The sequence below is a fragment of the Bubalus bubalis genome, chromosome 5 (genome assembly GCF_019923935.1).
Source record: "Bubalus bubalis isolate 160015118507 breed Murrah chromosome 5, NDDB_SH_1, whole genome shotgun sequence".
In the NCBI taxonomy this organism is placed as follows: domain Eukaryota; kingdom Metazoa; phylum Chordata; class Mammalia; order Artiodactyla; family Bovidae; genus Bubalus; species Bubalus bubalis.
The window spans coordinates 127,856,083-127,869,370 of NC_059161.1; the positions used below are offsets into that span (position 1 = coordinate 127,856,083).

Below are 13,288 nucleotides of genomic sequence, written 5' to 3' on the forward strand. Positions count from 1 at the left end.
GCCCAGGGACTCCTGTGGGCCAGTGCGATCCCCTTCAAGCTTCACAGCGGTCTTGGTTTTGTTTTGATCCTATTTCACAGAAGGGGAAACTGAGGCACCCAGAAGGGCCATGACTTGCCTGGAGTAGTAACATCAAGACCAGGCTGGTGTCTCTCTGGTTTCACTCACAGGCCAGCACTGCTCCCTTGGCCCTGCCCCTCTTAGCCAGGGCCCCAGTCCCAGGAGGTCCACACACGGCACTACCAGCAGCCTACCCAGAGGACCCTCCCAGGCTTTACTCTCCCCACAGTTTAAGGCTGACCGACTAACTAGTAATGGACATGGCCCAGAGGCCATCTGTCTGTGCCCCAGGGACAGTTTGGTTCTACCAAGGACATACATTGGCATCTCAGAAGCCTTGTTCCTGTCTTCCCTTTTGCTAGAGCTCCTCTGTTAACCCTGTGTTCAGCATCCAAACCAGCCTTGCTTGCACCAAAAAGTCCACGTAAATGCTTACTCAGCACTGCATTCCATTCTGGCCTCGTGGGTTTGTATAAACATCAAAGGAATTCTTTAATTGCAATAAAGACGAGTCCTTGGGGGATGGGCCATTTTTGCAAAGTGTTAGTTGCTTAGTTGTGTTCGACTCTCTACAACTCCATGGTCTGTAGCCCACGAGACTCCTCTGTCCATGGGATTCTCCAGGCAAGAATACTGGAGTGTGTTACCATTCCCTTCTCCGGGGGATCTTCCTGACCCAGGGAACAAACCCGGGTCTCCTGCACTATAGGCAGATTCTTTACTGTCTGAGCCAAGACGGAAGCCCAGAGCTGTGTGCATCTATTATTTGCTTTTTCAGAATAAAAATATCTTACTTTTTCCCAGGTTTGAAGATACAAACTGATTAAAAAAAAATAAAACCCAAACCAAACCCACAAACACATCCTGCGATTTCTCTCTATCATCCTGGGATAACCACAGTCTTGCCCACCAGGGCTGTATCATCTTTTAAATACTTGCCAAGCTATGGGCTCACTGATTTCATTGTTATTGCAATTTGTGTATCTTTATTTTAACCAGGTGGAGCTTTGCTTCAAGCACTCATTATTCATATTTCTTCTTTTGTGAGCTTCTGGTTCTTATCCTTTGCCCCTTTCCCATGACCATGATGCTGGGAAAGATTGAGGGCAGGAAAAGTGGGGGACAGAAGATGAGATGGTTGGATGGCATCACCAACTTCAGTGGACAGGAATTTGAGCAAACTCTAGATAATGAAGGACAGGGAAGCCTGGTGTGCTGCAGTCCATGGGGTCACAAAGCATCAGACATGACTTAGCGACTAAACACCACCACTTATGGGGAATTTAATCTTTTTCTTATTTCAGAACTCTGTGGAAGGCAGAATTTTGGGTCCCATGACCTCTCCCTCCCCATCATGCTTGTGGTTGTGGTGGGTTAGATGGCAAAAGAGATTTTGCTGATGTAATTAAGGATATTAATTAGTTGTGTCTGGCTCCTTGCAACCCCATGGACTGCAGCACGCCAGGCTTCCCTGTCCATCACCAACTCCCAGAGCCTACTCAAACTTATGTCTGTTGAGTCGGTGATGCCATCCAACCATCTCATCCTCTGTCCTCCCCTTCTCCTCCCACCTTCGATCTTTCCCAGCATCAGGGTTTTTTCCAATGAGTCAGTTCTTGGCATCAGGTGGCCAAAGTATTGGAGTTTCAGCTTCAGCATCAGTACTTCCAATGAAGGTGGGTCGAGGCGGCCCAAGAATGAGCATTCCTAATCCGTGCCCACGTGGGGCGGACTGAGCCGGCTGGACCACCCGTTAAGAACGCGCTTCTCCCTGCCCATAGGCTTTTATAGCCCCTCCCACCAGGAAGTTGAGCCCCGCCCACCAGGGGGCGTGGAGTCGGGTAAGTCCCGTCTCCACGAGCAAGCTCTCCATCCTTACTGGCTGGTGGGAAGGGACGCCCCTTCATCACAGTGCTGTCCCCGCCTCCGCCCGAACCCCGGGGCGGGGGCACTGCGCCTGCGCGGTGGAGCTCGGGTTTAGCGCCTCTGCGCGGTCCGGGTGGCAGGCGGAGACCCTATGGCGGACACCCTGGAAGAGTCGGAACCCCTTCTGAGCCGGGCCCACGGCGGCAGCGGCCGCGACTGCCCAAGGGGCGTACTCACTTGCAGCAGCGTCCAAGAGAGCCCTGGTGAGCCGCGGCCTGGGGAGGGGCTGGGCCAAGCGGGGGCGGCGCGTCAGGTTCCCGGCGGCCCGTGTCGCGTCCCTGCTGTCGCTGCGGGTGCGCCCCCCTCTCCCCAGGCCGGGGTCCGATCAGGCCTTGCGGAGGGCTGGGCGGCTGCGCCATGCGGACCCCGATCCCGGCCTGGGAGCTGGGGGCGCGGGGTTGCTGGGGGTGGGGGGGCGGCGGTCTCTCCCTGCTCCACCGACCGGCTGGACAGAGAGGCCTCGCTCAGCCCGGGAGCAGCCAGCCCCGTTCCCCCGCCCCACCCCCTAGTCTTCTCCGTGGGCTCGGGGCTTCGTACTTTCCGTAGATCGCCTTGGTGACTCCTAGGAGGACCTACTTCCGTTTTCCCCAGTTCTTATCCGGGAAAGTGAGGCACAGAGAGGGGCGTTCCCCTACCCAAGGTCACACAGCCAGGAAGTGGCCGAGGTGAAGTCCGGCTGGGAGTGAATTGTGAGGCTTCCCAAACCGGGGTGGCTTCCTGCCTTTGCCCTCTGCAGCTCTGGCCTGCCCTTCCTGTTTATCGGCAGAAAGACTGCTAATTCCTGGGGAGGCCTGGGAGGGTGGAGGCCTTCTGTCCCTGTCAGATCCCAGGGGCTTTGGGTGCTGGATTTGGGAGGGAAGGGCTTCAGCCTCCTTTTATGAAGGGGGAAACTGAGACCCCGAGAATGTCCACAACTGGTGCAAGATCACAGCCCTGGGACCTGTCGCAGCTGCTGCTGTCCTGCACGGGGTGCTCCTTAAGGGGCCACCTGGGCTCCTGCTTGCGGGGGGTCTGTACTGTGTGCGCGTCTGTTGGGGTGGGTGCCTGACCGGAGATAGGAAACATGCCCACCTGCCCATCTCAGAGCCTGTCCCAGGACAGTTCTCCATCCAGCCTGTGCCAAGCCTCCCAGGGCCCCGGAAAAGGGACATAGGACATGGTGGTGTTCAGGGGGAGCAGACTTTGTGTCTGGAGGTCCAGGTGCCTTTCTGGTGCTGCCACTTCCTGGCTGTGTGACCTTGGCAGGTCTAACCTTTCTGTTGTTGTTCAGTCTCTCAGTTGTGTCTGGCTCTTGCCAACCCCATGGACTGCAGCACACCAGGCTTCCCTGTCCTTCACCATCTCCTGGAGTTGGCTCAAACTCACGTCCATTGAATCGATGAAGCCAACCTTTCTGAGTCTTTGTAAAACGGAGGTGGTCACTGGGGCTGCCCTGGAGGGGGCCCTGGTGAGGATTCAGAGAGAGTCTAGGTGCCTGGCCCGGTGGCAGAGTTGGTGCTCACTGGTGCCGATAGCCATTCTGAGCAGAGAACTGTGATCATTGCAGGTCCAGCCCCGGGAGAATGCAGGGCCAGGCGGATGAGACCCTCACTGTAGAGACAAGAACTGGGGCAGGCAATGTGGCTGGTGCGGGGGGGACTCTGGGGAGGGCTCTTTGTCCAGACCCTGTGGCCTTGGTGAGGGCTTCTGAGAACACAGACAAGACACCCTGTGTTCTGGATTTCCCTGGCCAGGCTGTCCAGCCAGGCTCTGGGGACCCTCACTGAGTTTACCCCCAGCTCCCATGCAGGGCTGCTGGATAGGACCCTGAACTCAGGGTCTGTCTGGCCTACAGCCAGACTCTCCTAGGAACAAAGGTAGGGGAAGGCTGCTGCTGGGTGCCCCTCGGGCCCCAATGAGCCCCTGTGGTCAGGTCCTGATTCAGCCCCTCCTCATGGACCACGACTGCAGGGTGGGGATAGTCGTTTTCTCTTCCCCTTCCTGGTCAGGGAATGACCCTCTTACTGGTTATGGTAAAGTCAGAGGACAAGGGATTGCTATGCTATAGAAGGGGCTTTGAGAAGAATACTGATAGTGAGTGTTGATGAAGGGATTACTGTGCATAGCACGTTAGCTACAGTAACCCATTCAGCCTGCACATCAGTCCTGTTGTGTAGGGCCTGCAGGAACTGAGGCACAGCGCAGGAGGGGACTCGCCCAGGGTCACACAGGCCCAGCCAGGGGGTGAGGGGGGCTGGAACCAGCGCGGGAGGGGACTCGCCCAGTGTCACACAGGCCTAGCCAGGGGGTGAGGGGGGCTGGAGCCAGTGCGGGAGGGGACTCGCCCAGGGTCACACAGGCCCAGCCAGAGGGTGAGGGGGGCTGGAACCAGCGCGGGAGGGGACTCGCCCAGTGTCACACAGGCCTAGCCAGGGGGTGAGGGGGGCTGGAGCCAGTGCGGGAGGGGACTCGCCCAGGGTCACACAGGCCCAGCCAGAGGGTGAGGGGAGCTGGAGCCAGCACGGGAGGGGATTTATTCTGGGGTGTTGGGAAGGGGAGGCCTGGGGCAGGGGGACCAGTGCAGGGCTGACGTGGGACACAGTGTTTGAACCCTCTTGTCCTCTGTGCTCTGACATCCTACCCTGGTGTGCCCAGTGGGGAGATGGGGGTGTGGACAGGTGATTGCCCGCCCCCTGCACCCCACCCTGGGGCAGTGAGTTCCTAGACCGCCAAGCTGCAGCATGGTGCTCCTGGCAGGGCTGATGGTGCCTGGGCAAGGTCGTGGAGGCTTTGGAGAGCTTGGCCTTGGTGGAGCCAAGTTTGGGGTGAGTGGCGAGGAGGGCACAGGCTGGAGGAAGCGGCAGGGGAGGAGGCGGGCGGAGTGTGGACTCTCTCCTGGGGTTGGGGGGACCTGGGGGAAGCTATGAGGTGCAGGTGGAAGGCTGCTGCGGGGGGAACAGGGGGACAGGGTGGGAGGGCCCCGGGGGTTCTGGCGCTTCGAGGGCCAGGTGGCTGGAGTTGAGCGAGCCCCTTCAGCGGCCCCCAGTCCGGGTCCTGGAGCAAGCTCTGGGGCCTCTGGCTGCCTGTCTTATGCAGGCAGCTCGTCTCCTTGGGTCCCCTCAGGCCGAGCTCCGTCTCGCACCTGGGTTTTCATGATATGGGGGCCCTCAGACCGTTCTGCCTCCCCGGGCGCCCCTTGGCTGTGGGTCGACAGGCGTCCCCAGCCACTGTGTGCCCCGCGGCGGCCTGGGCTCAGTGGACGCAGCAGGGAGCAAAACCGAGCGCCCTCAGATTGCAGCGTGCCCGGGAGGCTTTCCGGGGAAGCAGCGGTCGCCACCCTCAGAGCCTGCCTGGGGGAACTCCTGGGCCCCTGGGGGTGAGCGTGGAGGTTTTCTGTGGGGGGACCCCGAGGTGCCGACGGACATGGTGCTTGTTCTCGGTGACACAGCAGGGTGATGGCAGAGTCCCGCCCCCTGTCTCTGTCCATGGTCCCCCATGTCTCCCATTGGTCCCTGGACCCCGCTGCATGGGCTCGGAGGACAGTGACACAGCCTCCCTGGGGACGGCAGACAAGAGGCGGCAGTGGTCTGGAGCCCTGCCCAGGTATCCAGCGTCCCCTTTCTTGGGCATCTCTCTGCCTCTCTGTCTTCTCTCGGTACCCGTGAAGGGTGGTTTTGGCAGCTGCTGACCTCCAGGGACCAGACATGAGAGTAGAGTCTTCAACAGGAATGGTGACTGATTAGTTCAGCTCATCTCAAAGCCCTGCGAGCCGCTGTGGGCTGCGTGCCGGCTCTGTGTCCTGGGTACCTGGGCTGCACCCCACCCGCCCCCCACGGCCTCCCTGGGGGGTTCCGCGTCTCCCTGGGCTACAGCTCCTCATGCCTTTCTCACACCCTTGTGTCAGGGAGTGGTCCCGTGCAGAGTTGGAGCGGCGCCCATGCTCACCAGGCGGCAGGCAGCACGCCCGGCCAAGGGGACCGACCAGGTGCGCAGCCTGAAGCTCCCTGATGGGGGGACTGGGGTACCGGGCTGAGGTGGGAGCCCTCAACTCGTCCTGCCCGAAGGCCCCTCGTAGTCAGTCCTCCCTGGCCCCTGATGGCCCCTGTCTGGTTGGCAAAGGCTCCCTCGGCTCCTGCCCTTGGGGTGACTTGGCTGCGGCCACCTGGCCCTGTGGGCTCATGACATGAGCTGGGGTGGGGGGGAATTAGGGGGACACGATGACCCCAGAAGGCCCTTCTTAGGTCTCCGTATCTGGTGGAGGGTCACGCAGCACCTCAGGCTTCTAGACGTGACGCTGATGTGTCAGTGTGAGACCCGTGCCCTTGTTTGGCAGAGGGCTGGCTGGGAGCACCACCCCATCTCACAGTCAAGGCAGCCGGGCCGCGGTGTCCTGACAAAGGCCGCCCAGAGGCCCGTGGTGGGACGGCGTGGGGAGGAGGACCATGAACGCAGTCCATGCGCCAGGCCGGCCCTGGGGGTCCTGCACTCACCTTGGGGGCCCAGCTGGGCGGATGTTAACACACCCATTGGACGGGGCGATGGGCACTGTGGGGGCCGCTCCTGTCCTGGGCCCGGAGCCTGTCGTTCAGACCCTGCCCCGCCCAGGGCGCAGGCATCTCATTCCAGAGCCTCCGAAAGGTCGCAGCTGGGTCCTCACCTTGCTCTCCCCAGGAGTCCTGGGCTGGGCGAGCATCTCCCGATCCCACTCCTCACCCGCCGCGTCCCCTCTGCCCACAGGCGCCGCGGCCAGGCGGGATCTGTGCTTGGACCAGGCTGTGGTCCTCATCGAAGACGCCATCCAGGTGGGTGGGCCTGCGCTTGCCCTGGGGCTTGTGGGGGTGGGCGGGCGCTGCTCCACCGGGCCCCTTCACCCCGCCGTCCTGGGGCCAAGCTGTGGTTGCCGGGCCGTACGGTCGTCTCCCCCGTGCTGATCGGGATTTAGGGCTTGGTCCCCTCCAACCCTCCTTAGGAGACGTGCGCCAGGTGCCCTTCTGGGTCCCTGGTCACTCATTTTGCCGATTCACCATCTGCCCAGGCCTGTCGTGTGCCGTACTGCTCTGGGTTCTTTGAAAGATACCCAGAGGTGGCATGACCTTCCTTCGCCTGCAGATGACACCCCGGGTTAATCAGGGAGATAGACTGTGGGAGCTGGCAGTACCCTCTGTGGGGGGTGAGGCTGGCAGCATCCTGGAGGGTGACCCGGCTGAGGCGGGGCGGGGTTGGCCTTGCACAGAAGTGAGGAGAGCCTCACGGGCAGACACAGCTGTGTGCACAGCTGTGCATCCACCAGGCCGGGGTCCGTCCACCCGCTGGCCCCGGGGTCCGGCCCTTGGGCGTTCTCCCTCTGCCAGGAAACCTTGCAGCTTGGGAGGGTCCGACCTTGCTCGGTGGCCACGAGCCCACAGTCCCTGTGGAGTGGACTCTGTGATCCCCGGGCCGTGTCCCCGCCGTGGATGTGTCGTGGGGTGAGGGGCTGCCCTGCACGGGCTGGCTGTGCGGTGTGGCACCGAGGGGACCCTCACCGCCCTGTGTGACCTCCACTTCCAGTATCGCTCCATCAACCACCGCATGGACGCCCGGTCTCTGTGGCTCTACAGGTGGTACTACTCCAGCAGCAGCCAGTGGTGAGCGGGCACGCGCCCCACGGGGCTCCTGCGGCCGGGCCTGGGGGGTTTCGGGGGGCAGGCAGGCTCCCCTCCCTGGGGTGGACGAGGAGCCGCTGTCTTCCCTGGACGTGCAGAGGCAGAAAGGGCCCCTCTGTGGTGAGGGCTCCTTTCCAGAATCTTCCGGCCAGCCGTGGCACCTGAATTTGGACCCCGTGTGTGTGGTCTGACCACACGCGGGTGGCCCCGGAGCAGGAAGTGTGGGCCCCGGCCTTTGGACCCGTGGAGTCTTCCCTGCCGCTTTCCAGGCATCCCGCCTGCTGGGCTGCTCTCTGGGCCCCCGAGCATGGCTGGTTCGTGCCTTCTGACCAGTTTCGGTTCCTTTTCCAGGATTCTGAGCTTCACCATTTTCTTGATCCTGGCTTTGGCCTTCGTTGAGACCCCTTCCTCACTCACGCGTACCTCAGACGTGCGCTACCGCCCGGCCCCCTGGGAGCCGCCCTGCGGCCTGACCGAGGGCATCGAGGCGCTCTGCCTGCTGGTCTTTGCGGCCGACGTCTCCGTGAAGGTGAGGGGCCACCTCGCCCACCTTGCCCTCCCTCCCGGCCGCGGCTTCCCGGGTTCATCCTTCCCTCTCCTGGAGCCAGCTGCTTGTCCCAACCATGCACTTTGACCCGCGGGGCACAGACCTGCCTCTTGGATGGCCCTCCCCCTCCAAGACCATTGATGGGGGTCGGCCGAGCCACAGGGGTGTGCAGACTCGCGGGACCCGGGGAGGGCGCGGCTGAGGGTCCACAGTGCCACCCTGGGGAGAGACCCCTGCTGATCAAGTGGGCCCTGGAGGGGTCTCTTCACAGCCCTCACTGCCCCCGCCGTCCACTGCCCCCGCTGTCCAGGGAGAAGCCCGAGGGGAGGGGCTGGTGAGGGGGGGGCCGGTGTTGGGGGCGGGACAGATGCCTTGCCAGTGTGCCAGCCTGGCTTCCGTGACCCGGATCCTTCCAGAAGCCAGGGCGGGGCACGAGCTGGGCTGTGTCAGGGCGTCAGAGCCATAGGGACCCACCAGTGAGACCCCGCTGCTGGCCATGGCTCCCACCACTTCTGATAAACAGCGGTGACGCCACCGCGTCAGCCTCACGGGCACGTCCAGGGCTGAGGAGCTGCACCTGCCTGCGGTCCCTTCAGGGGGCAGTTCAGCCTCTGTGGTCTGACCCCGAGGGGCATGGGTGAGCCTCAGTGCGTGTGTGACCAAGAGCCCCGGGCAGTGTCTTATTTCTCCTTTTTTAGCCTATGATGTGGTTAGGAGGTCTGGGGGTTTTAACCTGGAACTGAAAGTGGTGAGTTTTCATTGGCCTTTTTTGAACGGCCGGTCCGTTGGGGAAGTCTCAGAAGGTGGGAGAGAGCGTGGGTTTTATCTGCAAATAGTGACCTCTGGGGGTGTCAGTGATAGAAAGTTAGGCGCCGGCCACCCAGATGACAAACCCACCCTCCCAAGGCTGGCCCCTGGGCCACTGCGCTGGTTCCTGGTTTTTCCGGAACTGTCCCCACGCACAAGCCACAGTGGTGACCGGACTGGCAGGACGGCTGTGAGGACAGGCTGGAGCGGGTCAGTGCCGCGCCCGTGGTCATGGGCAGGCTGGGTGAGGCGCGTGGCCTCCTGCCCGCGCCCAGTTCCTGCTCCGAGTCACGCGGGGACCACGTGGCTGCCCGGGGCCGCCCAGCGCCCCAGCGTCCACACGGCGCAGGCCTCGCACTGGCTGCCCCCGCTCAGCCGCCGTCTGTCTTGCAGAGCTACCTGATCGGGTGGGCCCAGTTCCGGAGGAACCCCTGGCTGCTGGCCTACCTTGTGGTGCTGGTTGCGTCTCTCCTGGACTGGACCGTGTCGCTGAGTCTCGTCTGCCAGGAGGTGGGTGGTCAGGCGGCTCCGAGGGGGAGGGGGCGCTCTAGAGGGGGGTGGGGGCGCAGATGAATGGTGTGGGGTGCGGGGGAGAGCCCTGGGGCCCTGCAGAGGGGGTGGCCAGGCGCTTTGAAGGCAGCAGGGAGTTTTTGGGGGTGGGGGCGCCCATGAACGGTGTGGGGTGTGGGGGAGAGCCCTGGGGCCCAGTGTCCCTCTGGCCCAGCTCTGCGCCATCCTGCTCAGTCACCCACAAGCCAGAGCCTTGATCCCACCTTCAGGCCCAGGGAAGGCGCGAGGCCCTGGGGGCGAGTTCCAGGGTCCGGTCCTGCCTGCCATCTGCAATCCCACCCCCAGGCATGCTGCCTGCCCAGAACACCCAGAGGCACCGCCCTGTGATTCAATAGATCCGAGCTTGCAGATGTGGGTTTGGGGGCGTCTGTAGCCCTGAGGGCCGGTTGGGGCACAGAAGCCCCGTCAGGTGCTTTCGAGAGAATTTACTGTAGGAGCTCAGACAGGGCTTGAATAAGAAAGAGAGAGGGGAAAGCCCGTGCCCTGGGGCTGGGGGAGTAAAGGAGAGACTGGGGCTGTGGAACTCAGGGGAGGGGCTCTGGCCCTCCGGGGGGTGCTGGTGCTTCCAAGAGGCACGGCGGTGGCTTAGTTCTGGGGGTGCTGGACGCTGGGGAGGGGGCACACCCCGGGTGCTACCAGCGGGAACGGCATATGGACAGAGGCCAGCGGGCACCCCCGCCCCCTCCTGCTGCCCTCCCGCCCAGCGGGGCAGCCGATGCAGGCGTCAGGGGTGGGTTCCCAGCTCACAGCAGGGCTGCGGGGCTGAGGGGTGGTGCCCCCTGCAGCCCCCCCACCCCCGTGCCTCCTCCACATCCCTGCTTGAGGACCTCCTCCCTGAGGAGCTGCCGCCCCATCCCCACCAAGGAGAAGGCTCGTCTCCTCCCCAGACGAGGCAGAGGCCAGCCCACCCACCGCCGGCTCCATTTCTGAGCGATGGTCACTGTGTCCATCAAGTGTCACCGAACATTCTGGGTGAGGGTCCTCCGTGAAATTAGGGAAGAGAGAGGCATGAGGGCCCTTACTGTGCACAGACACTGTCCATGTACCCAGCAGGAAGCACTGCGTGGCTTGTGTGCTGAGAGGCTGGGGACCCGAACTCACACTTGCAGTCTCCCTGCCCCAGCCCCACATCCCTGGGTCTCTGTACACAGAGACCTTCACTCCTGAGGGGCTCAAGTCCATGGTGGTCCTGCCTCTTTATTCCTGGAGTTTTGTGATAGTTGTTTGTCCTGGACGTCCCTCAGGAGCCCAGACAGACCTCCCTGGAGCTCTGCGCCCTGCCTACCGGCGGCCAGTCCTTTTCACGGACAGCTGTGGTTCAGAAACACCCTCCTTGGGGGTGGTCCTGGGAGAGGTAGGGGGGGCGGGGGGCAGAGTCCACACCCACCTGCCCGCCTGTCTGCTGAGGACAGCTGACTTGCTTGGGGAGGGGCTGGCGAGTCCCCCCGGGGGCCACAGTGGGGCCGGCACTGGGCTGTGCCAGAGGCCAGGGTGGGGAGGTCCATACTGTTGGCCCCGGGCATGACCCCCATCCCGGTCGCCCCAAGCTGCAGGGGGCAGGTGGCCAGCTGAGCAGAGGTGGGGGTGAGGGTGCCCAGTGCGGCTGCCGGCCGGAGGTGAGGGGAGGGTGCCCTGGGCTTCCAGGTGGCCATGGAGGGCTTGGGCAGGGAGGGGAGGCCATCAGCCTTGTGTTTGTGAGACAAGAAGATGCCCGCTAGGACATGTCTGGAGTTGACGGTTTGGGCTGTAGATTGAATGTGGAGGGGCCCTCGATACTCTAAGGACAGACCAGTTCCTGGGCCGTGAGGCCAGCGAGAGGGGAGGAGGGACTCGGGGTCCAGCACGTGGTCGGGCACAGAGCGGGTGACCTAGGTGTCAGGTAGGGGGAGGCGCCTGCCGGCGAGGCTGGAAGACAGGAGGTGATCTTGGGCTCAGAGACTTGGCGGTCACCGTGGGCCGGTCCAGTGTCTCGGGCAGGTGGGTGGATCGTCGGGAACAGGGACAAGGAACAGATGAGCAAAGGGGAGTGTGGCGTTTTTGTTGTGAGTGGAAGGTATTGAAGCACGTGGTGTGTGTGTGCATGTGGGGACGGGGTAAGAGCCCTGGGGGGCCTCTGAGGGGCCAGGGTCCTGAGCACAGGGAGGAGGGCCCTCGGGTGTGACAGGAGGGGGACAGGAAGGGGTGTGTGTTGATGTGTGTGTGTGTGTGTGTGTGTGTGTGTGTGTATGGAGGTGCAGGTGTGTGAGAGCACATGGAGGGGTGGGGGTGGTGTGTGTGTGAGTGTGGAGGTGCAGGTGTGTGTGTGTGAGCGTGAAGGTGTGTGTGTGTGAGCATGGAGGTGTGGGTGTGTGTGTGCACGTGTGTGAGTGTGGAGGGGTGTGTGTATGTGTGAGCATGGAGGTGTGTGTGTGTGTGTGAGCATGGAGGTGTGTGTGTGTGTGAGCATGGAGGTATAGGATGTGTGTGTGTGAGCATGGAGGTCCAGAGTGTGTGTGTGAGCATAGAGGTGTGTGTGTGAGTCTGGAGGTGTGTGTGTGTGTGTGTGTGCACGTGTGTGAGTGTGGAGGAGTGTGTGTGAGCATGGAGGTGCAGGTGTGTGTGTGAGCGTGGAGGTGTGGGTGTGTGTGTGAGCATGGAGGTGTGGATGTGTGTGAGCGTGGATGTGTGGGTGTGTGTGTGAGCGTGGAGTTGCGGGTGTGTGTGTGAGCGTGGAGGTGCGGGTGTGTGTGTGAGCGTGGAGGTGTGGGTGTGTGTGTGAGCATGGAGGTGCGGGGGTGTGTGAGTGTGGAGGTGCGGGTGTGTGTGAGCGTGGAGGTGTGGGTGTGTGTGAGCGTGGAGGTGTGGGTGTGTGTGAGCGTGGAGGTGTGGGTGTGTGTGAGCGTGGAGGTGTGTGTGTGTGTGTGCATGTGTGAGCGTGGCGTTGTGGGGTTCCTGCTCAGTTTCTGCCGGTCTGGTCTGTGTGGGAGGCTGTGACCCAGAGCATATGAGGGGCTGGGGGCCACAGATTGAGGAGGCCTGGGACAGCCCCCGGAAGGTAGGACAGCGGCTTCCCAGACAGGTCCAGGGGCTCCTGCCCTCTGTGAGAGCGGGGTAGAGGGCTGGGGAGACAAGCTGGTCACCCACCGGCCTGGTGCTGGCGTGTCTGGGGCCCTGGGGGCCCTGGGTTCGACCTGGGCTCGGAGGGACGTGGAAGTCAAGGTCGGCCAAGTGGGCAGCCTGGGGACAGCCGAGGCCGTGGCCGTCCTCACCAGGCGTCGGGTCTCTGGCTCCATCCTGGGGGCCGCGCTCAGGGTCCCTGGTGTGGGTCTCTCACAGCCCCTGCGAGTGCGCCGGCTGCTGCGCCCCTTCTTCCTGATGCAGAATTCCTCCATGATGAAGAAGACACTCAAGTGCATCAGGCGCTCGCTGCCGGAGATGGCCAGGTGGGCGCTGGGCCAGGTGGGCCGTGGGGTCAGGTGGGAGCTGGGCCAGGTGGGCGCTGGGGTCAGGTGGGCCATGGGGTCAGGTGGGCGCTGGGCCAGGTGGGGGCTGGGGTCAGGTGGGCGCTGAAACAGGTGGGCCCTGGGGTCAGATGGGCTCTGGGACAGGTGGGCGCTGGGGTCAGGTGGGCGCTGGGTCAAGTGGGCTGGCAGGGCGGGGCGGGGTTTCTGCTCTTTGCTGGGGGCGTGGGGCTCCCTTCTTCTGGCCAGGGGGGCTTGTGGGCAGGCAGGCATTTGGGGGTCTCTGTCTCGCACCTAAGGCAGCCCTCTTAACGGCC

General features: G+C 62.9%; 1 protein-coding gene across 12 annotated transcripts in view; it reads left to right on the plus strand.

The window, feature by feature from the left end:
• Positions 1-1,991: 1,991 nt before the first annotated feature.
• TPCN2 (two pore segment channel 2) overlaps positions 1,992-13,288 on the plus strand; it is a 31,200-nt gene continuing 19,903 nt past the window's right edge. For 3 of the 12 annotated variants that reach the window (XM_045165862.1, XM_045165863.1, XR_006641136.1), the window contains exons 1-8: positions 1,992-2,189; positions 5,870-5,950; positions 6,703-6,767; positions 7,513-7,589; positions 7,959-8,136; positions 9,355-9,471; positions 10,317-10,503; positions 12,847-12,953. In XM_045165862.1, coding sequence (XP_045021797.1) covers positions 2,078-2,189; positions 5,870-5,950; positions 6,703-6,767; positions 7,513-7,589; positions 7,959-8,136; positions 9,355-9,471; positions 10,317-10,503; positions 12,847-12,953 — 924 coding nt within the window. In that variant the 5' untranslated portion in view covers positions 1,992-2,077. Of the gene's footprint in view, positions 2,190-5,869; positions 5,951-6,702; positions 6,768-7,512; positions 7,590-7,958; positions 8,137-9,354; positions 9,472-10,316; positions 10,504-12,846; positions 12,954-13,288 lie in introns of those variants that run through there. The other 9 variants (XR_006641135.1, XR_006641137.1, XM_045165856.1 and 6 more) reach the window with 8 other exon arrangements.